Raw genomic sequence first — 24,039 nt, 5'->3', positions numbered from 1 at the left:
TGAGAAGGTGTGCCTGTGGGTGGCAGCTCTCAAAGCATGCTCCCTCCTCTGTGTCAAGGGGTGGCTTTCTGGGCTGACCCAGGTCTCTTAACCACATCCAAGGGCACACTTCCTTAGCCCAATCTTGAGCTTTTAGCTGCTCTTCAGAAAACAGAGAGCTGTCAGCTCACTCCTCTACCAGATTACAACGTTCTTAGGCCATCTCCGCCTGTGAATCCAGGCACCATGTCATTTATTCACCCATACCAAGCACTCATAGGGCCAGGATCCAGGCTGGAAGTGGGGGTGGGAAGGAAACTCAGAATCCAAGGAGAGACTGAATGTTTTCTTTGCCGTAGAAAAATATGCAGTATTGCAGGTTGCCCAAATAATGAAACAACAAACCCAGCTCTAAACAGCAAACAATAAGAAGGACCCTAGAGTCACTCTGCAAGTCATTCACACTGAAGGCAACAACTGACACCAAGGCCCACCAGGCTCCCAGAACGCATCATGGGAGCATCCGGACACACAGCCCTAAGTGGGCACTCAGCGTGGCAGCAGTTCTCAAGCCTGCTACTATCAGAGAACTGGATGAATGTGACCCTGGGGTAACCCTGAAGTAAGGAGCCTCCCACTCCGGCATCACTTCAAAGGGGACAAAATCAGACCTAGGCCCCTAATCTCTGCTTCTGCCTCAACCAGCAGCAGGGGACATCCAGGGTACTGGGTTCTACATTGTCCTTTCCAAGGATACAGGTCAAACCCTGGCCCTGTCCTGATATCTGCAACTGACTTTCTAATAATTCAGCCAAAACACTAAAAGGTGTATAGACACAGGATAAAACAAAAGTCACAAAGTGTTTTTAGAAGAGGCTATGACCTTGTGATCCTAGTCATTACACACAGACAGCTATGGCTTTCTGGTGCCTTCTCCTAAGGAATTTGGCAACAAAAAAGATGTCAAGCTGGTACTCCTGGTAGTGAAGCTCCCACCAGCACTCAGAACCATCAGCAGGAAAATAATTACCTACTTACTATTGAGTGGCCTCATGAGAAAAGGATGTTCCATCTATAAAAGTGTTAGGTTTATCATTACTAATAATGAATGTTTTGTTTGGATTTTTTTTTAAGCACAGGAAGACGCAAGTCTGGAGATAAGAAGCCACATTTATAACCTGCACCCAAGAACTATTAACAGGCAACCCAGAGTGAGAGAATATAGTTGTAAATCATATATCTGATAAGGAATTAATATCCAGAATACATGGAGCATTCCTAAAACTCAACATAAAATTAAGAAGGTTGATATAAAAATGGGCAAGTAGGTATTTCTCCAAATAAAATATATGAATGACCAATAAGCACATGAAAAGATGATCAACATCACTAATCATTAGGAAAATGCAAGCCGGGCGCAGTGGCTCGCGCTTGTAATCCCAGCACTTTGGGAGGCTGAGGTAGGTTGATCACCTGGGGTTGGGAGTTCAAGACCAGACTGACCAACATGGTGAAACCCCATCTTTGAAAAAAAAAAAAAAAAAATGAAAAAAAGAAAAAAAAAAGAAAAATGAAAATCAAAATCACAATAAGACACTATCTTACACTCAATAGGATAGCCACTACCCCCAAAAAAAAACCCCAGAAAAAAAAACAAATGTTAACAAGGACGTGGAGAAACTGGAACGCTTGCATGCTGTGGCAGGACTATAAAATGGTGCAGCCACTGTGGAACACAGTATAGCGGTTTCTCAAAAAACTAAAGAGATTTACCATATGATTCAGCAATTCCATTTCTGGGTATATACTCAAAAGAACTAAATGCAGAGATTTAAAGAGCTGTTTGTAAACCCAGCATTATTCACAGCAGACAAACGACAGAAGCAACCCAAATGTTCTTCAACAGATGAAGAGGGCCGGGTGCAGTGGCTCACGCCTGCAATCCCAGCATGTTCAGAGGCAGAGGAAGGCGAATCACCTGAGATCAGGAATTTGAGACCAGCCTAGCCAACATGGTGAAACCCCATGGAGAAACCTTGGCCAACATGGTACAACATCTCTAATAAAAAGACAAAAATTAGCCAGGTATGGTGGCACGTGCCTGATGTGCCTGTATTCCCAGCTACTCGGTAGGCTGAGGCAGGACAATCACTTGAACCCAAGAGACAGAGGTTGCAGTGAGCCAACATTGCACCACTCTAGCTTGGGGAACAGAGTAAGACTCCAACTCGAGGAAAAAAAAAAAAAAACACACAGATGAAGAGAGAAGCAAAACGTACATACATACAATGGAATCCAGCCTTAAAAAGGAATGAAGTTCTGACACATGCTACAACATGGATGACATTATGCAAAGAAAAATAAATCAATCACAAAAAGACAAATACTAACGCTGGGCTCAGTGGCTCACGCCTGTAACAACTGCATGTTAGGAGCCTGAGGTGGGAGGATTGCCTAAGCCCAGGAGTTCGAGACCAGCCTAGACAACAGAGAGACATTGTCTCTCTAAAAATAAAAGAAAAAAATTTTTTTGAATTTTCATAAAGACAAACTAACACTGTATGATTCTACTCGTACAAGGCACTTAGAGGTAGATGAAACTCCCAAGGGCTGAGTGCAGTGCCTCATGCCTGTAATCCCAGCACTTTGGGAGGTCAAGACAGGAAGGTCACTTGAGCTCAGGAGTTTGAGACTAGCTTGGGTAACATAGTGAGACTTCTGTCTCTACAAAAAAAAAAATAAATTAAAAATTAGCTGGCTGTGGTGGCGTGTGTCTGCAGTCCCAGCTACTTGGGAGGCTGAAGCAGATCACTTGAGCTCTGGAGGTTGAAGCTGCAATGAGCCACGATCGTGCCACCGTACACCAGCCTGGGCAACGAAGCAAGACCCTGTCTCAAAACAAACAACAAACAAAACAAAACAGAAGAAAAAACTCATAGAGACAGAAAACTAGAATGGTATGTGCAGGGGCTAGGGATAAGGGAAACGGAGTTACTGTATAATGGCTATAGAGTTTAGTTCTAGAGATGGATGGTGATGGCTGCCCAACAATATGAATGTAACTAACACCACTGAACTGTGTAATTAAAAACGATTAGGAAACTAAATTTTGCATTATGAAGATTTTGCAGTTTAAAAATTTGGGAGGTTGGGCGTGGTGGCTCACGCCTGTAATCCCAGCACTTTGGGAAGCCAACGTGGGTGGATCACTTGAGGTCAAGAGTTCAAGACCAGCCTGGCCAACATGGCAAAACCCCATTTCTACCAAAAATACAAAAATTAGCCAGGCGTAGTGGCGGGCAACTATAATCCCAGCTACTCGGGTAGCTGAGGCAGTAGAATCACTTGAACCTGGGAGGCAGAGGTTGCAGTGAGCTGAGATCATGCCACTGCACTCCAGCTTGGCCAATAGAGTGAGACTTTGTCCAAAAAATAAATAAATAAAAACAAAAATTTGGAGAAGAAAGCACAAACAGCAGCAAGCCTGGATGTAAGGGGTACATTTATAACACAACACACAGAATCCCTTCGCCCAGGAATCCCCCCCACCACCACAGGGACGTTCTCACAGTAAGGATTCCATCTCCAAGAGTGTGCAGCCCCCAAAGCCAGTGGACAGCTACACCATGCCCCCCTCTTCACTCTAACCCTCTTTCTTCCCCACTTGACTCTTGCCAGCTCCTCGCTGAGTGGACCCAGGCGGGAGCAAGGCTTCTTGAGCAGTGTTTCTGCAGAAAGCGTCATCCTTCTTGTCCTACAAAAGGTATTTCAAACACAGCAGGACTGTTTCCCTTAAGAATAAAGGAATCTCAGAGGCTTGGAATAACCACTTAGAACACTAGGCTTAAGTATTAAAATCCAGACTTTTCTGTCAGGACGTCTGCTCCCCAGACCCCAGAGGTGTGAACACGAAGCAAAACAAAATTTTAAACAAATATAATGGGTACAGGGTTCAGTTTTACAAGATGTAAAGAGTTTGGAGATGGATGGTGGTGCGGGACATAATGAATGTACTTAACACTAATGAACTATACACTTAAAAATGGTTAAGACGGTAAATTTTATGTTATGTGTATTTTACCACAATAAAAAATTTTTTAAATGTTTTGAAACAAATAAACATTAACTTGTACAGAGAGGTAGTTTTAAGGCCTTATGACCTAAAATAATCAGAGTAAGCCAGCCTAGATGGTAAGATCCCATGTGAAATCCTGCATTTTGTAAAGGGGAATAATTTGCTGCCCTAAATAGTGTGTTGCGCCTTAGGGACTAAAGGTTGAACTGGCTCTTTGAGAAAAGACCTCATTCCAACACCTCGTAAAAAGGGGAAACTAAGCTAAAAGGGCCAGGAAGGAAACACCAAGGTATAGCAGCTCTTTCCCTGTGGGTAATTAAAAGACTAAAAGGCAGCTGGTGAGGCTGCGAGGCAGTCCACGTGTGTGTGCATGTGTGTGTGTGCACATGTGTGCACCTATGTGTAAGAAAAGGGTAGGTATTAGGGCCTGAATATCAAGAACTGAGCCTATCTCTGATGAAACCAAAACCAAAGGTGGAGATACAGGACAGCTTCCTGCTTGCTCTTGGGGAATTCTGCAGTCCCACCTGGTAGAACCCATCAGGCTTCCTGTCGGTGCTCAGAGGGGTTCAAAATGCCAGGAGCTGCCCCTCATCAGGGAGCACTTTGGCAGAGCACCTCTCACACCCTGTAGTGTCCACAGTGACCCACTGACTTGACTGCATAGAAAGAGGCCTGGCTGGGGGACAGGGGAGCAGAGCAGAGAAGGATCTACCTGTTGGGTGGGTGTATATTTCACGGTGTGGGAGTAGTCGTAATTATCGATAATATCCAAATCCTTCACTGCATCGCCAGGAAGGGGGCTGTTGAACTGCACGTTGAGTGGGGCTTTCCCGGCCCCCTTGGTGTAGACAGTGAAGTGGGTTGGTTTCCCGTTTTCCACACCTGGAAAGATATACTGTGAAGTGAGGAGACAGACCAGCTGGAGTAGTTTCACTTTGAGAACCTGTCAGACAGGTTCAACAGCACCAGGTCTATTATGACAGCCAGCCCTGTCCGGTGGCTGCTGCATCAGAGCTGCACAGAACACCTGCCAGCTTGGTGTGGGTGCCGGTGGAGATGAGTTCCTCAGTGCCACCGGCCGGCAGAGAAACCCAGAACAACCTTAACGTGCCATCTTACCTGCTTTGCTGAGCCCAGGACCTTCTGCCTTCACTTTGCTGGCATCGTGGGAAGGGTCAACTTTGACTCTGAAAGGGCTGGCGGGGATTTCCTATAGCAGAGACACGGTCTTAGTAGGAAAGCCCCTGAAGCAACAGCCAGAGCTCAGGGTGCCCTGAACAAAGGGTGAACCTTAACATCACTTTGACTTAGCGAGCAGTGAGCAGACTTCTGTTACCACAGGCAAACAGAAGGGTAAACTAAGTGAAAGGGCCTAGCATCGGTAAGGTCACTCTCTAATATCAGGACCTCTGATATCACAAACAAACCCGAGGACTCTGAGCCTTTAACACTGAATGTTGAGTACTTAGGATGAAAAATGCTAACAAGAATAAAACCAAAAAGGATAATAACATATGGGGCTGGGGGAAGGAAATGTCCTCCAGGGCAGCTCAGAGCTGAAGAATTGTAATCATTCTGGCTCTGATCACATTCTTGCTCTTGGGGAATTCTGCAGGAGGCCAAAAGGAAATGCAAGAAGTGATCAGAGACAGAATGATTGTAAGTCTTCAAAAAGAATGTTGCAGACTGTCAGAGCAAAAGCAGATGAGGCCAAATGGACGGTGTCAAGACCACTACCTTTAGGGGCAGAACGTTCTACCATGGTTCCCATTTTTATGTAAGGTTAATTTTAATCCCTGGAATTTCAAAATTCTCTGTTTTAGGATACTGCTCACTCTATCTTCACTATTACACACCTGAAACTTCAAATCACCTCTCTCTATAAAAGTTTAAGGGTGGAGACCACAGTCATTGCTTCAAAGGCATCTAAATAGAATATATCTGGAAGCTAATTGCATTTCAACTAAAATTTTGATGAAAGTTCATAACAAACTAGTCTCTTTCCAGATCCCTGCTTTTAACCACTGCACACACTGCCTCACTTTTGTTAGAAAGTGATAATAATTGAGTCTGGGTATTTTTCTTTCTTTCCTTCTTGGTTTTAAGGAGCCAGAGAGAATATGATTGAGCAGTGTTCTCAAGACATCTTCCCTGTCACTAAAACACTGTAAAGGAGGACAAATGCGGTGGCTCACGCCCATAATCCCAGCACTTTGGCGGGCCAAGGTGGGCGGACTGCCTGCGAGACCAGCCTGGCTAACATGGTGAAAGCCCATTTCTACTAAAAATACACAAAATTAGCGAGGCATGGTGGTACATGTCTGTAATCCCAGCTACTTGGGAGGCTAGGGCAGGAGAATCGCTTGAACCCAGGAGGCAGAGGCTGCAGTGAGCCAGGATCACACCATTGCATTCCAGCTTGGGCAAAAGAGTGATATTCTGTCTCAAAAATAATACTAATAGTAAAATAAAACACCAAAAAGTAGATGAGATATGCGCTTAAGCGACTAAAGAGAATCCAAACCCACTCCACCCACCTCCTCCCAGGCCCCAACAACTACCTGAGATGCAAAGAGAACTTTGATAGTGTATCGCCCGGCAGCAGGAGGCACATATTTGACCGTAAACGTATCATTGGCATTGTGAATAATGTCAAAATCCACGTCTTCCTCATCTTCGCTTAACACCCGGGCATCACACTTAATGCCAACACTGACGTCACCTGGAACACACCAGCTTATTAGCACCAGTTACAAGAAACAGCATGTCCCGTGTAATCTCTTCCAGCTCAGGTTAACACCCCAAAAAAGCAACTGGGAAGTTTCTAGTAAGAAACCTGAGAAAGAGTAAGGATTTGGGGAAAGTGATGATGGATTAGCAAAGATATCATCAAGGAATGACTCAGAGGCTCAACAGATGAATGACATTACCTATTCAGATGGACTACTTCCTAGTTCAAAGGGAATTTCCCTCAAAACTTTATGAAAAGAACACCCTTCCCCAAGAAGCAATGATCACTGGGTTGAATGAAGCCCTCTCTCACCTTCCCCAGCCTCAGAACAGTCCACTGTGAAGTGCGTAGGTTCATTTGCCTTCAGACCACTTCTCTCCACACCTGGCCCAAACACTTTCACCTTCTGGGGATGGCTACCTTGCCTGATGTTGACCTAGAGAAGACATGGAGAAGGTCATCAAGTTTGCCTCCACTTGGATCTAGTAAAATACTATTAAATAACATTGTTAGAAATAGTTCTTCTGGGTGGGCTGGACCACTCTGCCCCTCAGCTCACTCCATCGTTCAAGGCCTACCATGGATGGTTCTTTCCATATGTCTGCCTTGACCATCAGGCATGGAGCCCAGTCCTGGTGTATGACCAGGCTTTTCCATACAATAGCCAGGATTCTGCCTTACAACCTACCCTGTAGGGGCTATGTGGGATGTTCACACCTCCCCAGACCACGGCGATGGTGTGCTTGATGGCCTTCACCGGGGTGTATGAACATGCATACGTGCCATCCATCCGGCTCTTCATCTGGATGTCAATGGGCTGGCCTTCCCCATCCTGCAGAAAAGCCAGGGCTAGAATCAGAGGTGGCCCTCACATTGTCTCCATCAAACAGGGCCACCCACAGTGGCCTCCCAAGTCACCCAAGTCACCACTTGATCATACAACAAAACTTCATGGAACAACTACAATGTACCATGTTTTCACAACACAATGACAACCAGTGACAAAATATGATGTGCATTTATTTAAATTTTTACTTATTAAGAGCAAGTGGCCCCAAAACAAAGCCATGGCCACTCAATGCTTCTTAATTTTAATTCCTGCATTTAAGTTCTTTGGCCAAATTCAATTAAATTAGATAAACGTATTTTTTTAAATCCTTGTTTACAAATCTCCCACCATGGCCTCAGCAGCTTTAGCCACACCAAAAAGACATTACAGAATAACCTGAAACAAACACGTCTCATTTCCGCAGAATATAAATCAGAAAGATGATTTTTTTACAAGCCCAGTACTCTACATGGTAGTCTCATTGAAACCTCACATAACCCCATAAGATAATCTTATCATTTCCAAGGTACAGATAAGCAAGATCAGATGGACTCAGCAACTTGCTATTACACCGACAGATCTGACAATTACCTGAACAGGTGACCCCCCTGAAATTTACCTGAGCAAATATCTTTAAGGGAGCTTTTCCAGCATCCTTAGGATCCACGGTGAACTCGGCCAGATTGTTGACAATGCATCCAGATTTCTCCAAACCTGGCCCGTATGCTCGAACCTGAAGCAAAGGCCAATAATGAGTCTCTTTCTGTATAATGCCTCAACTAAACCCCTATACGAAGACAAGTAAACCAGGAGATGGGGGAAAAACAAAATGATCTGTGTCTGGTTTTACAGTATCCACGTAAGAGGATGGTTATGGGAAGTAAAATACTAAAGTAGATTGTAACTTAAAAACAAATGTCTTTCCCTTATAAGGGAGAAAATTCTCTAAACAGGTGTCCAACCCATGGCCTCAGAACCACACGAGGCCCAGGACAGCTCTGAATGTGGCCCAACACAAATTTGTAAACTTTCTTAAAATATCATAAAATTTTTTGCATTTTTTTTTTTAAGTTCATCAGCTATTATTAGTGTATTTTATGTGTGGCCCAAGACAATTCTTCTTCTTCCAATGTGCCCCAGGGAAGGCAAAAGATTGGATACCCCTGCTCTAAAACCAAGTCCAAAGTAACCCATGCTCCCTGCCTTATTCTGAATTAACCTAGAGAACTTCTAACAATTGGGGCAGAGACATCCAGTCATGCCCAGTTTCAATGTTCCCACTTTGAGGAGACTCAGACTCTTTACCACGGACAACATTTGCACGAGAGGGCAAAGGAATAGCATTTGGCCAAAAAGGGGTAGCTGCCAGCCCAGACTGACATCAGCCTATGGACAGCTGCCAGTGTGAGCCAACAGTAGCACACGTGGTGTGTGGGACCACTCCCTGTCAGCCAGGCTGGCTCAGACTCAGTGCTTATCAGCTTGCTAAGGGTTTGAGAGGAAACTCTCGGAACCATTGCTCCAACTTAAGAGACAGGGAGCTAGGGAAAAAGACAATCTTTATCTATGAAGCATCTTGAAATAATAAATACCGAAAATGGCAAGCCTGAAATATGATCCCCGGAGTTGTAAGAACATAACAGTTTATGGAACCCTCTACATGGGCCAGGCATGAGCTAAAGGCTGTCTTTATGCATGCCACCTCCTGAATCATCCTAGAAGCTCTCTAGAAGCAGAGACTACTATCATTCCTGTCTTATAGAGGAAGACACCAAGAGTCAGACAGGTAAGTTACTTGCCCAACACTATAAAAGTGCTAAGCGATACTACCAGGATTCAAATGCAGGCCTGGGCTAGGCGTGGTGGCTCATGCCTGTAATCCCAGCACTTTGAAAGGCCAAGGCAGGCAGATCACTTGAGACCTGGAGTTTGAGACCAAACTGGCCAACATGGCGAAACCCCATCTCTACTAAAAAATATAAGAATTAGCCAGGCATGGTGGTACATGCCTATAGTTCCAGCTACTCTGAAGGCTGAGGCATGAGAATTGCTTGAACCCAGGAGGCAGAGGTTGCAGTGAGCTGAGATGGTGCCATTGCATCCCAGCCTTGGTGACAGAGCGAAACGGTCTCAAAACAAACACATAAACAAACAAATGCAGGCCTGTTTCCTTCCTAAAATCCAAATGATTCCTCTCTGCCGCCTTTCAACATGCTGCTTAAGGTAACTTCGGGCGTGGGGGTGAGGAACCAGGGGCCAGGGACGAGAAGAGAGAAGCACAACAGCTGATTCACCAGATCAGGGTTGTAGTCTCCCGTGGCTGGGTGGATGAAGGCCATGTACGGGCTGTCCTTGATGTCTTCATCATCACACATGATGTGAACGGCGTATTCGCCAGGCTCCTTGGGCCAGTATTTGACGTCACATGATCCATCATTCTGGTCGTCGTACTCAATCTTTGCCTGGGAGGGGCCTTCAATGGCAAACCCTAGGGGGAGGGGGTGGAAGGTTCCCCCTTGTTATATGGTGGAAAGCACCTATTCTATGTTACAGCAACTCATTCCGGCTGCCTCCCTAAAAGCCAAGTGTTGGCCAGGAGATTGAAAGCTGTTTCTGTCCCTTTCTCCCAAAACCAAGCCCATTGAGTCTTTACTAGAGATGGAACGGGTGAATTATATATAGATTGAGGTAGGGGTGTGTGTGTGTGTGTGTGTGTGTGTGTAGCATTAAATATGTTATATGTATTTTATTATCATCCGACAGGAGAAATCCAACCAGCAAACCTTTCTATTGGCAATGTTGCAACACGTGGCAAAAGCCTTACACCAACAGCCACTCTTAGCACCACCAAATCCACTTCTGGGCTTTTATCTGAAGGCAATTACCAAGGATATACAGGCAGCACTGTTTTTATAGCAAAACCCTGGCAATAACTGGGGAGCCTGACAATGGATATAGCCATACAATGGAATTCCATGGAAGCCAAGGGAAATGAAGGTATACCCTATATTTATACATAAAGCTATAAAGACTTGTCCAAGGTATTTTCTGTAGCAAATCAATATTTGCATGCATATGTACAGAGAAAAAACTCTAGAAGGACATGCCAAAAGGCTTAATATTATCTCTAAACTAGAAGAATATACAAGACGATTAATATTATCTCTCTAGAAGGGAAAATTAAATGTGATTTCTTATTTTTCTCTTTTGCTTATTGCTATTACCTAAAACAGGGGTTGCTAAACTAGTCTGAAGGCCACATCTGGCCCACTGCCTACTTTTGCAAATAAAGTTTTAATGGAACATAGCCACACCCATTTGTTTACATATTCCTATGGCTGCTTTCAGGCTACAACACCAGAGTCAAACAACTGTGACAGAGACCATATGGCCCACAGGTGGAAAATATTTGCCATCTGGCCCTTTATAGAAAAAGCTGGCTGACTCCTGATATAACATGATCATATAAACATTAGACATGTATTTAAAATATACTTCAGCAATGCTCCAAATAATATATTTATTTCCCAAATCCAAGTTTCAGCAAAATTCATTCACTCATTCATCTAACTATAGGTCGGTCAACAGTATTTGCTAAGCATTTACTATATTCCAAGCATTGTTTTAGACGCCATACCTACATAAAGCTTCTGCCCTTGAGGTCTCCTGGATGAAAGAATGCTGGTGTCAGAGACAACTGACAGCAGCATGCAGAGATGGCTTCGGATGGCCAGGAGGCTGGGGAGCTGAGGGTAGTGAGGCTAGGCAAGGCCCCAACATGCACCCTGACATAGCCTAGAAACCCTGAAACCCTGAGCCTTCCAGAAGATGCTGATCAGCTGCATCCACTTACCCAGAGATCCCACTTCAGAGCCAATGGATTCTACCACGAAGTCTGCCGACCGCCCGACAATCCCACCATGGAGCCCAGGGCCCCAAGCACGGACTTTCTGCATACCCGCTTCGGGGCCAACTTGAACTTCAAAGGGGCTACAGGGAAAGGAATAGAAGCAGCATCAAAGAAGAGTAAAGAAAGGTCTCACTACAGCCATAAACTGCAGTTCCTTTGCACACTCTTCCCACTTGCCTGAGCCTTTCACCTGGCATCCCAGACTCCAGCCAAGCCTCCCCCCACAATAGCTATTGTTATGTCAACAATATAATGTAATGTGACTGCTTCTGGGAGCTCAGGTGGCCACTGGATTGGCACTCAAGCCACGCCGCTTTGCACCAGCCTCCTGGTCCTTTACCTTTGTGTGCAGGCCTCCCCAGACTACGAACCTGGAAAGTGAGAGTCCACACACACTCTATATCCTGCTTATGCTAAAACGAGAAAACTCGGTTCAATAGGCTTTATCTCATACGTGAATGAATGTGCAGTAACCTTGGCATGGAAGGCTTGAAAAAAAAAATTGTGGTAGGTATTCAGAACTCAGCAATGCCCAAATATTTCCCAAGGCAAACTGAATTTATTCAGAGTTTAAAGTTGCCCCCGGGGAGCTAGAAAACATCAGAACACAGAGGGGCAAGTGCCATGCCCACAAGGCAAAGCTGCAGGCTGCGGCCAACAGCACTCACGTAGAAGGTCTTAATGTAAACCACAGCAGATTTTGCCCCGTGGCATTCAAGAACAAAGGAGTTCATTGAAAAAGAGAATCTCAGTTTATATGTGGGCATCTAGACTCACAGCCCATTTGCTCTCTGACTGCTCCTTCTGCCTCCCCTGCCTCCCACCAGCCCCTACTCGCCAGCATTTGATTTAAAGCAAGTCAGCTAAAACCACAGCAACTTTCTGCTGCTTTTTGAGAACAGGCCAAATGTCTGTGCTGCTCTGAAAAAAAAAAATGTTTTCAACAAAGCAGATCTCTTTCCCTCCTGCAGCCCGGGAAGCAACCACCCGTGAGTCTGCCCTAGGCCCACCACCCTCCAGAGAAGACGCCTCTGCAGCAGGAGCCTTACCTCTTTGGAATGTGGTGTCCCCCCCAAGTGATGGCAATGCTGTATCTCCCCGGGGTGCTGGGGTAATACTCGAATGCATAGACCCCATCCAGAAAGCCTTTCTGCTTCACCAGCTCCTCCAGACCCTCTGTGGGAAAGAAGGAGACAATCTTTCCAACACCATCCTAGGCTCAAAATGAGAATCAAAAGGACAAGTACAGACAGGCAGCCATACTGACAAAACATAAACCATATACAAAAACCAAGTGGGCTGCCCCAGAGACCTCTCCCCACCAAGCCTGGGAGATTACTTCAAAGCTAAAAACACAGCCATCTCTGCTTCAAGGTATGAAGAAATGAAGGATTTCCCAGCTAATTGGCTTTAGAAATCTCGCTTAGCTACAAGGGGTCCTGAGGTCCTGAACTCCCTGGGCCCGTGTAAAGAAAAATCCAGTCACATTTCAGTATTTCCCAATAATCACAGCTACCTTTCCCAGGCCCCCACGAAAACTAGGGAAGAAGTAAACCTTTAGAAATATTTGGTATGAATTTTAGGTTAAGCGTTCCAGTGTATCTTTTTCAACTAAAGATGGACAACAAAAGCAAGAAAGCCCTTGGATTCGATCTGCATGAGGACAGGTTTTAGAGGTGACGCTGCAAACTCCAAACCCAGCCATCAGGCAGGAACTTGTTTTCTGTTGAGCCCTGAGGTTTGGCCAGGAAAACCGTTGAGTCAAGCAAGTATCCAAGGTCAGGAGAACACACACACACGCGCGCGCACACACACACACACACACGCATGCAGGCACACACACACACACACACACCCCTCCTTGTCTCCTGTTGCAATAATCTGGGAGGGAAGACAGCCTCCAAGCAGCTTGACTCCAGGTCTGGGCAGTCTAGAACCTCGGCTGCCCTCAGGGCACAGCCTGCCCCAAAGCCTGGTGCTGTGAAGTCAAATATTAACTTTCCAGAGCTCAGAATGCTCCTGCCCCAGCCTGTTGGGAACACAGGGTAAGAGTAATCCTGGTCCAGGAAGCTCAAGATTCCACAGACGTGGGAGTAAAACCATGAAAGTCTGCTACACCTGAGACTAGAAGTGCTGAAATGCTTCTCTGTTCCAAGGGAGAGAGGGAACAGGGAAGATAACCATCCCCACATCTGCTATCTCCTTCCCCAAAAGAGGGAGAGAGAATGGGTTGCAGAGTTTAACCTGTCCCTCTGCAAATGGCATTTATCTACAAAGAAAGCTTTATCTTGGGGAATTTTATTCTCCTTCTATAAGCACTGATCATAGTAATTAAGTACTTGACTTAATTTCATACTCTATAAAATGTAACTGTAGTGGGAAAATCACTGACTTTGGAGACTGCTTGAATTCCAGCTCAGATGCTTACAACAGCTGTATGACTTGAGCAAGTGTCTTCCTCTCTGAGCCTAGATTTCTAAAATAAAAAATGAGCCACTTCCAGTTGTTCCAACAGCAGCATTTCCACAACTCCTTTACATCACTGCTTTTTCTACTCCCAGAAGTCTTGATGGCTGTCAAGCCACCCACTGTCCTCACCTCCTGCATCCAGGGCAGACATTACTAATCAATCCCTGCTCCCTTCCCCAAGAAGCCCAGATAGCCTCAAATCCTTGACATAGCCTTCTGGGATAAATTGAGGAGAACTGGCCATGGGATGAAATCCATATGCCATGGCTGCAAAGTTAGCCAAAATCACGCCTGAGACAGAGAAACAAAGGAACACTTACTAGGACCCTTCACGGTTACGCTGAGCTCCCCACTTCCTGCAGCTTTGGTATCAACCTTGAAGTCTGCGGTCTCCCGGATACGGATGCCTTTGGGCTGCAGGCCTCGGCCACTGGCCCGGCAGGCATTTGGATTGCAGGCTGCAAGCACAGTTTTGACATCAATTCAATCTTTCATTCTTTAGTTAGTCGTGAAAGCCAAGGTAACCTGGAGCCACCCGCCAAGAAAATATTTGCTTTGCACAAACAGTATGCAGTAGTTGCCCAAGACCAGGGGTCCCACTCAGGGAGCACACCAGGCTAGCAAATATGAACACAACATAACTTTGTCTAGCCACACCACAGAAGGACTGGAGAAAAGTGACTTTGGCAAAGAAAACAGGAGAGCACAGTGAATCCATGCTGTGCTTCTGGTACCAGCATTTAACCTTTCATTTGTGAAAGGGAGTTAGGGCTGAGTCCTGGACATTATTCAAACCTCACTGCCATACTCAAGGGCCCAGTAATTGGATAGACTGGACTTTTTCAAGTCTTCTTGGAAAATGTAGTACTTGAAAATGCCTGTCTGGGTTCCAAACCCTGGGTCAGCCATTTCTAAGTGTCCAAATGTTGTCTTCCACCTGAACGACCAAGCAAAAACAACCAACACAGCTCAGAAAGAGACCAGTTCAGCCCCACCTCGGCTGAGGCAGACCAATCTTTCAGTGCCGTCTATTACAAGGCCTTCAGAATGTGGGTGGCTGTAAAGGCAATAATTAGCAGTAAACACCACTGCTGATTTCATTTCCGGGTCTAGCTTGAAAACCTAAAGTTGTAAGTCTAAAAGTTAAGGACAAAGATAGCTTCTAATATGCCTTGCTTGAAATGTCCACAGAACTAATGTTCCATGGTTATTCCATGGTATCTGGAAGTTGATAAAAGATACCTTTATGCCCTAGAATGAATCCCAGCACGGACAATATTTTCAGTAAACAGAAACGGGAGACAAGTGGGGGAAATGTCATGTTATTAAGTGGCTTTTCCTTTCCAAGTCTGACACTGCATAGTTGAAAACTCTCTATACAGGAAGGTCACAGACTCCGGAAGATGAGACTCTCTACTCCATAGATGGAAGGTAATTCCTCCTCTGGCTCCTCCTTCCTGCAATGGCCTTAGCTGGCTATTTGGCAAACAACTGCTTCCCAAAGAGTCATACACACACCTTTGGAGTTAGAGATGATTTTAGATGGTTTATGGATGAATATAAGCTTATGGTGGCGTTTTATGGCAAGTGACTTTGGTTTTCCATTGTGAAAGTGACATAACGTTTCTTTTAATATAAAATCATTTACACCTGTAAACCCAGCACTTTTAGGAGGCTGAGGCAGGGAGATTGATTAAGCCCAGGAGTTTAAGACCCGTCTGGGCAACATAGTGAGACCTCCCTCTCTATAAAAAGCAAAAAATTAGGCCGGGCGTGGTGGCTCATGTCTGTAAACCCAGCACTTGGAAGGCCAAGACAGGTGAATCACTTGATGTCAGGAGTTTGAGACCAGCCTGGCCAACATAGTGAAACCCTGTGCCTACTAAAAGTACAAAGAAAATTAGCTAGGCATAGTGACGCACACCTGTAGTCCTAGCTACTCAGGTGGCTGAGGCATGAATTGCTTGAACCCGGAAAGCAGAGGCTGCAGCGAGCTGAGATCACACCACTGCACTCCAACCTGGGCAAGAGTGGGGCACCATCTCAAAAAAAAAAAAAAAAGCACCGTGTTGCTTACCTCCAGTCTTAGCTACTCAGGAGGCTGAGGTGGGAGGATCATTTGAGCATAGGAGGTCAAGGCTACAGTGAGCCATAATGGTACCACTGCACTCCAGCTTGGGAGACAGAGTGAGACCCCGTATCCTTCCCACCCCCCAACCTCCCACAAAAAAAAAAAAAAAATATATATATATATATATATATATATAAAATCATTTAGGTGAGAGAGGGAATGTTAGTAAATTAAAAGAAAAAGTTGATTAATTAAATGCTAAATAGTATAGGATGTACGGGCCAGAAGGGAAAAAGGAAGTCCATGAGGGAGGAAAGGTTGGAACAACAGTAGAATTAGGAAAGCTATTCAAAATGGTCTCTTATGTAAAAAAGAGCTTTGCTCAGGAATATGTTAGAGGTTTTTTTTGCCTGTTTTTTCTTTATCAAGGGGAGAAAAGTTGTTCATACTAGAAGTAAGTCACAATATAATGACAGGACTTCCTCGGAGCATTTTAATGTGTCTTATGACACACACACACACATTCATGGAAATTAGGAACATGTGTAACGGTCTCAACATCAAAAGGGTAACTGCTCAGTTCATATAAGAGTTTGAAGGGCACCACCATCTAGCAAAGCCCTAGATGTGTTTAAAGGCAATTAGAGAGTGGGTCTGGGCTCCAGCTGGACAAGCGGTCATAACACCTGCACAGGAGTCTCCTAAAATCACACAGAGCATGGGCCTGGCTAATATTCATAAGCAGCACAAAGAACTGGCAAGGAAGTCCCACCCAACCAGCCCTTACCAAGCAAGAGGCCTCTGGCCCAGCGGTCTCAACTAGGAAGCCAACAGCTTCAGTGTCCAGGCTGGCCCAGAGGTAGGATTCGGAAGAGGAAGCCATGTCTGCAGACGCAGATTCGGAGGACAGAACAGGGAAAGGCAAGTGTGAGTTAGAAAAGGTAGTACAGTTGAAAAACAAAACAGAAAAAAAAGGGGGGCCAACAAAGTCAGAGGTAAAGAGTCCAACATTTGAGAAAAATGCATAGACTCCTGGCGCCAGAGGGAGTTTAGCAGAGTGGTTAGGGGTAAGGCCAACAGAGTTTGTCGTTCTAGCCCCACTGATGCCTTACAGTACTGACAGCGAATGCTATCTAAGCCTCAGCATCTCCACCTGCTAGCTAGGGATAACAATAGCACCTGTAACACACAGGCTGGTGCAATGATTAGATGCAGTGGTGGTAACTGCCTGGGCCAGTAAAGGCCAAGCAATCGAGGCTGCAGGGCCCATGTTACTGCTGCTAGCTTCAGTCATGATGCCAAAGCCTCCTACTGCCTCAGTCCCACCTCCCTCACAAAGGATAATGACTCTCCTGTACATGTGTTTTGGGGAGAAGTAAATGAGTTAATATAAGTAAAGCACTTAGTTCTCTGTGTGGCTCACAGAAGATATTAATATTAATATATGAAGACAAAGTAAGCCACCTCCTGCTGAAGCAGCCCTGGCAGAAGAGGGATAGGCGTAAGGTCAGTGTTGGGACCGGACTGTTTTCCTGGCCTCACCGCCCAGCTGTGCAGTCAGCTTCCAACATAAGAAGCAGATATGGCCAGCCACCCAGCACTCACCTTCTCCAACCTGCACAACGAAGGGACTCTTAGGGATGGTGTCCCCAGCAAAGAAGACCTTGACCACATGGGGGCCAGGCTGCATGGGTTTGTACACACATCGATACACCTGGTTTCCTTTGTCTTCCACGAGCAACTCCACAGAGTTCTTCCCCTGGGGATCTTCCACCTCCACACCAATGTCACCCACACCAGCTCCTACGAGAACGCAAGCATTCCATGAGCCCAGGTCACCCTCTCTGAAAGTTCACTGCTGCTGAGTACAAATGTAAACAGGGCTGGCATGGTGGCGCACGCTTGTAATACCAGCACTCTGGGAGGCCGAGGCAGGTGGATCACTTGAGGTCAGGAGGTCAAGATCAGCCTGGCCAACATGGCAAAACCCCATCTCTACTTTAAAAATACAAAAATTAGCGGGCGTGGTAGTACACGCCTGTAATCCCAGCTACTTGAGAGGCTGAAGCATGAGAATCACTTGAATCCAGGAGGCGGAGGTTGCTGTAAGCAGAGATCACGCCACTGCCCTCCAGCCTGGGCAACAGAGCGAGTCTCTGTCTCAAAAAAAAAAGAAAAGAAAAATGAAAAAATGCAAACAGGAGGCAGACAGGCTCTCAGGGAGGTCCACACCAAGATGTTAACAACTATTTTCTAGGGGTAGAGGGGTTTAGGGTTGAATGTTTCCTTTTTCTGCATTTTCTATTTTTGACATGAAAAAGAAGCTGACAATTCAAGATGTATGTCTTAGTCAAGAGAAGCTTGAGGATTTTAGAGAAGAAAAGCTGGTTTTAAAAAATCTAAGAATATAGCACATTTGAAAAAACTGTCTTTGTGATTGTTTATTTGGTTTAGAAGACAAAAGGTCAGGCCTTCAAATCCCTGCGGATTATATTTCCGCCTCTGGAAGAAAGCCCAAAGGTCAGATCCATGGAGGAGAGGCACATTACCTGCTGTGTAGATGTCAAAGTAGGTGGGCTTATTGGCGATGTTCCCTGCAGCTTCCAACCCTGGACCCTTTGCAGTGACTTTACTGGCATCTCCCTGAGCCTTGTCAACATTCACTTCAAATGGGCTCTTGGAGATGTGCTGTCCTGCAAAGAGGACTGTGACCTGTAGGTGACAGATAGGTGAGAAATACATAACCACTTCCCTGTGCCCAGCAAGACTGCCATCAAGCCACATACATTAATGATCACCTCTCTCCTACCCGCCCATGATGGCACACACAAGGGTGTCTAGGACGAGGAGCCTGGGACCAAGTTTAACAGCCTTAATGAGACTCCCACCTGGCCCCGTCAGCCGTACAGCTGAGTCTGGGACATGACACCTTTAGCAAAATTAAAATGCTGACCATAGATACACTTAGCCTCTCTACTAGGAAACAAACACATTTCAATCTCTGGAAATTGACTCCTTTCAGGGGACTGAATGGGCTCTCTCCCTCAGAATAAAATGTGCAGTTCCAGGATTTCAAATCCACAGCCAAACTGTTTTTTCAAGGGACCAAGATCATTCTTAAATACATGGATTTGGGACAAAGTAGAATGAGGTCCATCTAAAACTTGAGTCACTGTTCTTATCTTTGAAATTTTTCAGGGGTAATTGGGTTGGGTTTCATGGGAACCCATACTTGACTGGAATGAACTAATTACATCATAAATGCTCCCTTCAAGAGCATTTACTCCAAATGCTTCATATTCTAAGAGTCTAAGAGAAAGCTAAAGCCATTGTTCCAAGCGCAAGGTGGTGAGGACGGCCTATATCCCAAAGTCTGGACAGGTACGTGATGGGATTGGCCTTTACGTGCTGCTGAGGGCTTTCTTCCAATGAAAAGTGTACTCCTGGGTCACCACACTCTCCTGCAAAACAGGCTCTTTTAGCCCTTGCCCGAAAGGCCACCTTTCTGGATCTCAAACAGAACTCAAAAGATTGCCAAGACAAAGGGCCTGAGGCCTCAGTCCCCATCATTTCTCCAGGTGCTGAGAGGGCCATTTCCCTCTACTCTATTCAGCTGAACTCCTCCAGCATCAGGCTCCATCAAGCTGACAGTCCCTCCAGAGCACCTCCAAGGGGAGTACTTAAGAAAGCATGAAGGACAAAGAGCCAGGAGGTTGCAGTGGCCTATGTCTATAATCCCAGCACTTTGGAAAGCAGATGCAGGAGGATACCTTGAGGTCATGAGTTCAAGAACAGCCTAGGCAACATGGTGAAACCTGGTCTCTACTAAAAATACAAAAAATTCGCTGGACATGGTGGTGGGTGCCTGTAATCCCACCTACTCAGGAGGCCAAGGTGGGAGGCTCCCTTATGCCCAGGAAGCAGGTATTGCAGTGTGCCAAGACCGCACCACTTCACTCCAGCCTGGGCAACAGAGCAAGACCCTGTCTCCAAAAAAAGAATCAAGGACAAAGAGCCCATCTATAGTTTGGTGACCACAGCTTCTACGCTCCAGACAGACAGCTGCAACCATCAGCTACCTAGACGGAGTTAGAAAAATCTTACGACATTGCAAACAACTCAGCCTAGTTAGTTGACGGAATCCTAAGGATTCCAATTTTCAGTGATACACATAGACCCTTTTATAATCAGAAAGAGAAATCAGAAATTCACTTAAGAAGAAAAGAACACTCTTCTTCCTGGGCTATCTCTCATCTCCATATATCGGAACAAGCCCCAAAGCAGCCTAAGGCACAGCCATGCTGCTTCATCTTACTTTGTGCTGCCCCGTGACCTTGGGAAGATACTCCACAGAGTATGTCTTGTTCTTGTCGCTGTCAGGGGTGACTTGTGCCTAGGAGGGAAATTGGGTGACAGTTAGAAAAGGCGCCAGGTATGAGTAAGGAGCATGCTGTGTCAGCAGAGGTTCTGCAGGAGCTGCCAGGTTGGGAACAGTGAAGGTGCTGGCTAACTCCTGTCCCTCTAACCCTGCACAGCGCCTCAGGAGAGACGCTGCCTGAAGTCACACGCAGAGCTGAGGCATAACAGAGTCAGGACTTTCCAGTGTCCAGCGTCAGGCTGGCACTCTCTAGGTAAGAGAGAAGACGAAGCAAGAAACCTAAAACCTTTATCCACTCAATAGTTCATTGAAAGCTTATGAAATGCCAAGCCTAGTGTTAGGTACTAAAAATAAAACGTGAGTAAGTCAGGCACAATCCCCGCCCCACCGGGGGAAACAGACTGTCCATCATTAAACTCAGAATTGCAAACTATGCTAAATGCCAGTAACAAAACATGGTCCTATGAAAATACGTGAGAGAGAACAGCATGTGCAAAGGCTCCGAGGGAGGAACCAAAGAATGGCCAGTGTGGGAAGAGAACAGGGCAAGACTATCTTATTATTCTGGCCATCAGTATCTAAAACCTCAACTGAGGCTGGGCGCGGTGGATCACGCCTATAATCCCAGCACTTTGGGAGGACGAGGCGGGTGGATCACCTGAGGTCAGGAGTTGGAGATCAGCCTGGCCAATGTGGTGAAACCCTGTCTCTACTAAAAATACAAAAATTAGCCGGGTGTGGTGGCACACACCTGTAATCCCAGCTACTCGGGAGGCTGAGACAGGAGACTCTCTTGAACCCGGAACGCAGAGGTTGCCGTGAGCCAAGATTGTGCCATTGCACTCCAGCCCGGGCAAGAAGAGCGAAATTCCATCTCAAAAATAAAAATAAAAATAAAACCTCAACTGACAAGGTACCTTTGCTAAATCCAAAGTGTCCTTTATTTTATTAAACACTGTGTCCCTGGCAATCAATTTAAATTCAATTTCCAGGCTCTGCTCTTGGATAGGTGACTTAAACAGCTATAATCTTCAGCATCCTTTTGGTTAAAAAAACACTTTTGGTTGTGAGCTGTAATGAGGAAAATGGAGGCACAGTCCCTGGCCCCATTACAAGCCCCAAAAGCTCCATGAGGTGCTGAAAAGGAGAGGCAGCACCCTCCAACATACCTCCTCTTTGTTCCCTTCTGGGTCCTCAACAAACACCATCACGTCTCCTTGCCCAGCGCTGATCGTGTCCACAGTGAACTTGGCTGGCTGCTTCACCATGTTTCCAGTGGGCTCGATTCCTGCCACAGGTTTACACAGACACGTTAGAAGCCGGGTGAGGGTGTGGCATGAGCCATCACCCACTGTGTCTTTCAGGGAACTGACAGATGGGACCCAGCCCTGCAGATCCTATGTGGGAGACGGGGACAAGCTGCCTTGGCAAAGACAATGAGACAGGTTGAAAGTCTTAATTTTGTCCATGTTATTGAAGCAATATCCAATTTTGATATTCAGAGAACCTCGGTCAGGAGTCTACACAGAATTATGGAAAATAACATGGTTAGTAAGTAGCAGCAGGGCTTGCCTTGATGGAAGCAACACAGTGGGGAGGAGGAAAACTTATTTCTCATTAACAACATTTATTGTATTGCTTGACATTTAAAAAAATTACATTAAACCATTTTTTAAATTAACCTTTTTATTTTAAGATGACTGAACAAATTCGTCGAGATAGATTTTACCTGCAGTTATAACAAACAATGCAGCACCTTTAAGGCCGAAGCGGGTGGATCACAAGGTCAGGAGATAGAGATCATCCTGGCTAACATGGTGAAACCCCGTCTCTACTAAAAATACAAAAAATTAGCTGGGCATGGTGGCGTGAGGTTATAGTCCCAGCTGCTCAGGAGGCTGAGGCAGGACAATCGCTTGAACCGGGGAGGTGGAGGTTGCAGTGAGCCGAGATCGCACCACTGCACTCCAGCCTGGGCAACAGAGCGAGACTCTATCTCAAAAAATAATAATAATGACCTTTACCTAGTTTCCCCAATGTTAACACAGTAAAAAACGATGATTAAATCTCACAACTAGGGTATTGATATTGATACAATCAAAACAGAGAACATTCCCTTTAGCATAGACAGGGAGCCCTCCTGCTGTCCTCACATAACCTCACCAATTCTCTCCTTAGCCCTGACAACCACTAATATGTTCTCCACGCTGTAATTGTATTATTTCGATAATGTCACATCAATGGAATCATAACTATGTAACCTTTTAGGACTGGTCTTTTCACTACACATAATTTTCTATAGGTTCACCCAGGTTTTTGCTTCTATCAATGTTTTGTTTTTTTTTTCCTTTTTATTGCTGAGTATCTAATACTTATAAATGTACTATGGTTTATGCATTCACCCACTGAAGAATATCTGGGTTGTTTCTAGCTGTCTATCACCAGTAAAGCTGCTGTAAACATCTGTACATAGGGGTGTGGGGGGGAGTGTGTATGTGTGTGAACATAAGTATAAAATAGTAAGAAATTATATATGTAGGTCTCTTCCCCAGGTTCCAGAGTTCCTAAACCCCTTGGAATATCTTTGGTGACAAAAGCATCTTCTGTTCTAATAAGGCAACTCTTAGTGGACTCCCAGATAGCTTTTGGAATGGGGCTGATCAACAAAAAGAACAAGTCATGGTCAGAAGCTTAGAACTTTCAGCCCCACTCCCCATCCTACGGGGAGGGGGAGGAGCTGTAGTCTTCGTCAATGTCAATCATGCCTACGTGACTTAGCCTCCACAAAAATCCCTGAAGTATGGAGTTTAAAGAGCTTCTGGGGTGATGAATACATCCATGTACCAAGAGGATGGCCCATCCCAACTTCATGGGAACAGACGCTCCTGTGTTCAAAACCCCTCTAAACTTTGCCCCGTGGACTTCACCTGGTGGATTATCTGTCTGCTCTATCATATCCTCACTATACAAGCTAAAGGTGTTTCCTTGAGTTCTGTGAGCCACTGAGCCACTCTAGCAAATAGTGTAACATGAGGAAGGGTAACAGGAACCTCTGATTTGTAGCAAAGCTGGAAAGAAGTTGTGGGTAGCCTGAGGACTCACCACTTCTGACCTGGCCCCTGAAGTTGGGGGCAGTTTTGAGGGACTGATCCCTTCATGGGGTCTGCACTAACTTCAGGTAGACAGTGTCAGAATTGAATGGAATTGATTATAGGACACCTACTTGGTGTCCACACAGAATTGGAGAATTGGTCAGTATGGGAGGAAAAATCCATAGATTTTGGTGACCAGAAATGAAGTATTGAGAGGAGTAATGGAGATGATGAGAAAAGTTTTCTTCTTTAGCTGTGAGAATATAGAAGGAAAAACAGTGGCTCTCCTACACAGTTAAGTTTTCATTCCTCTGGGATAAATGCCAAGGAGTGCAATGGTTGGGCCATATGGTAGGTGCATGTATGGTTTTTTGAGATTGTTTTTGTTTTGAGACCAAGTCTCACTCTGTAGCCCAGGCCAGAGTGCAGGGGTGCAATCATAGCTCACTGCAACCTCGACCTCCCAGACTCAGGCAATCCTCCTGCCTCAATCTCCTGAGTA

General features: G+C 45.5%; 1 protein-coding gene across 4 annotated transcripts in view; it reads right to left on the bottom strand.

Moving 5' to 3' along the window:
• Positions 1 to 24,039, bottom strand: part of FLNB (filamin B) — a 166,966-nt gene that overhangs the window by 58,487 nt on the left and 84,440 nt on the right. For all 4 annotated transcript variants that reach the window (XM_032290262.1, XM_032290263.1, XM_032290260.1 and 1 more), the window contains exons 5-18: positions 21,615 to 21,733; positions 20,383 to 20,460; positions 18,617 to 18,779; positions 17,673 to 17,870; positions 14,317 to 14,454; positions 12,577 to 12,703; positions 11,471 to 11,607; positions 9,912 to 10,105; positions 8,237 to 8,350; positions 7,477 to 7,620; positions 7,101 to 7,224; positions 6,619 to 6,779; positions 5,177 to 5,267; positions 4,770 to 4,939 (exon numbers count right to left, since the gene is read on the bottom strand). In XM_032290262.1, the coding sequence (XP_032146153.1) occupies positions 4,770 to 4,939; positions 5,177 to 5,267; positions 6,619 to 6,779; positions 7,101 to 7,224; positions 7,477 to 7,620; positions 8,237 to 8,350; positions 9,912 to 10,105; positions 11,471 to 11,607; positions 12,577 to 12,703; positions 14,317 to 14,454; positions 17,673 to 17,870; positions 18,617 to 18,779; positions 20,383 to 20,460; positions 21,615 to 21,733 (1,958 nt within the window). The remainder of the gene's footprint in view (positions 1 to 4,769; positions 4,940 to 5,176; positions 5,268 to 6,618; positions 6,780 to 7,100; positions 7,225 to 7,476; positions 7,621 to 8,236; positions 8,351 to 9,911; positions 10,106 to 11,470; positions 11,608 to 12,576; positions 12,704 to 14,316; positions 14,455 to 17,672; positions 17,871 to 18,616; positions 18,780 to 20,382; positions 20,461 to 21,614; positions 21,734 to 24,039) is intronic.

This window comes from Sapajus apella, unplaced genomic scaffold, assembly GCF_009761245.1.
Source record: "Sapajus apella isolate SASKATOON/1434 unplaced genomic scaffold, GSC_monkey_1.0 scaffold23, whole genome shotgun sequence".
Lineage (NCBI taxonomy): Eukaryota > Metazoa > Chordata > Mammalia > Primates > Cebidae > Sapajus > Sapajus apella.
The sequence above is the reverse complement of the archived record's forward strand: the minus strand, read 5'-3'. Positions and strand labels throughout refer to the sequence as shown.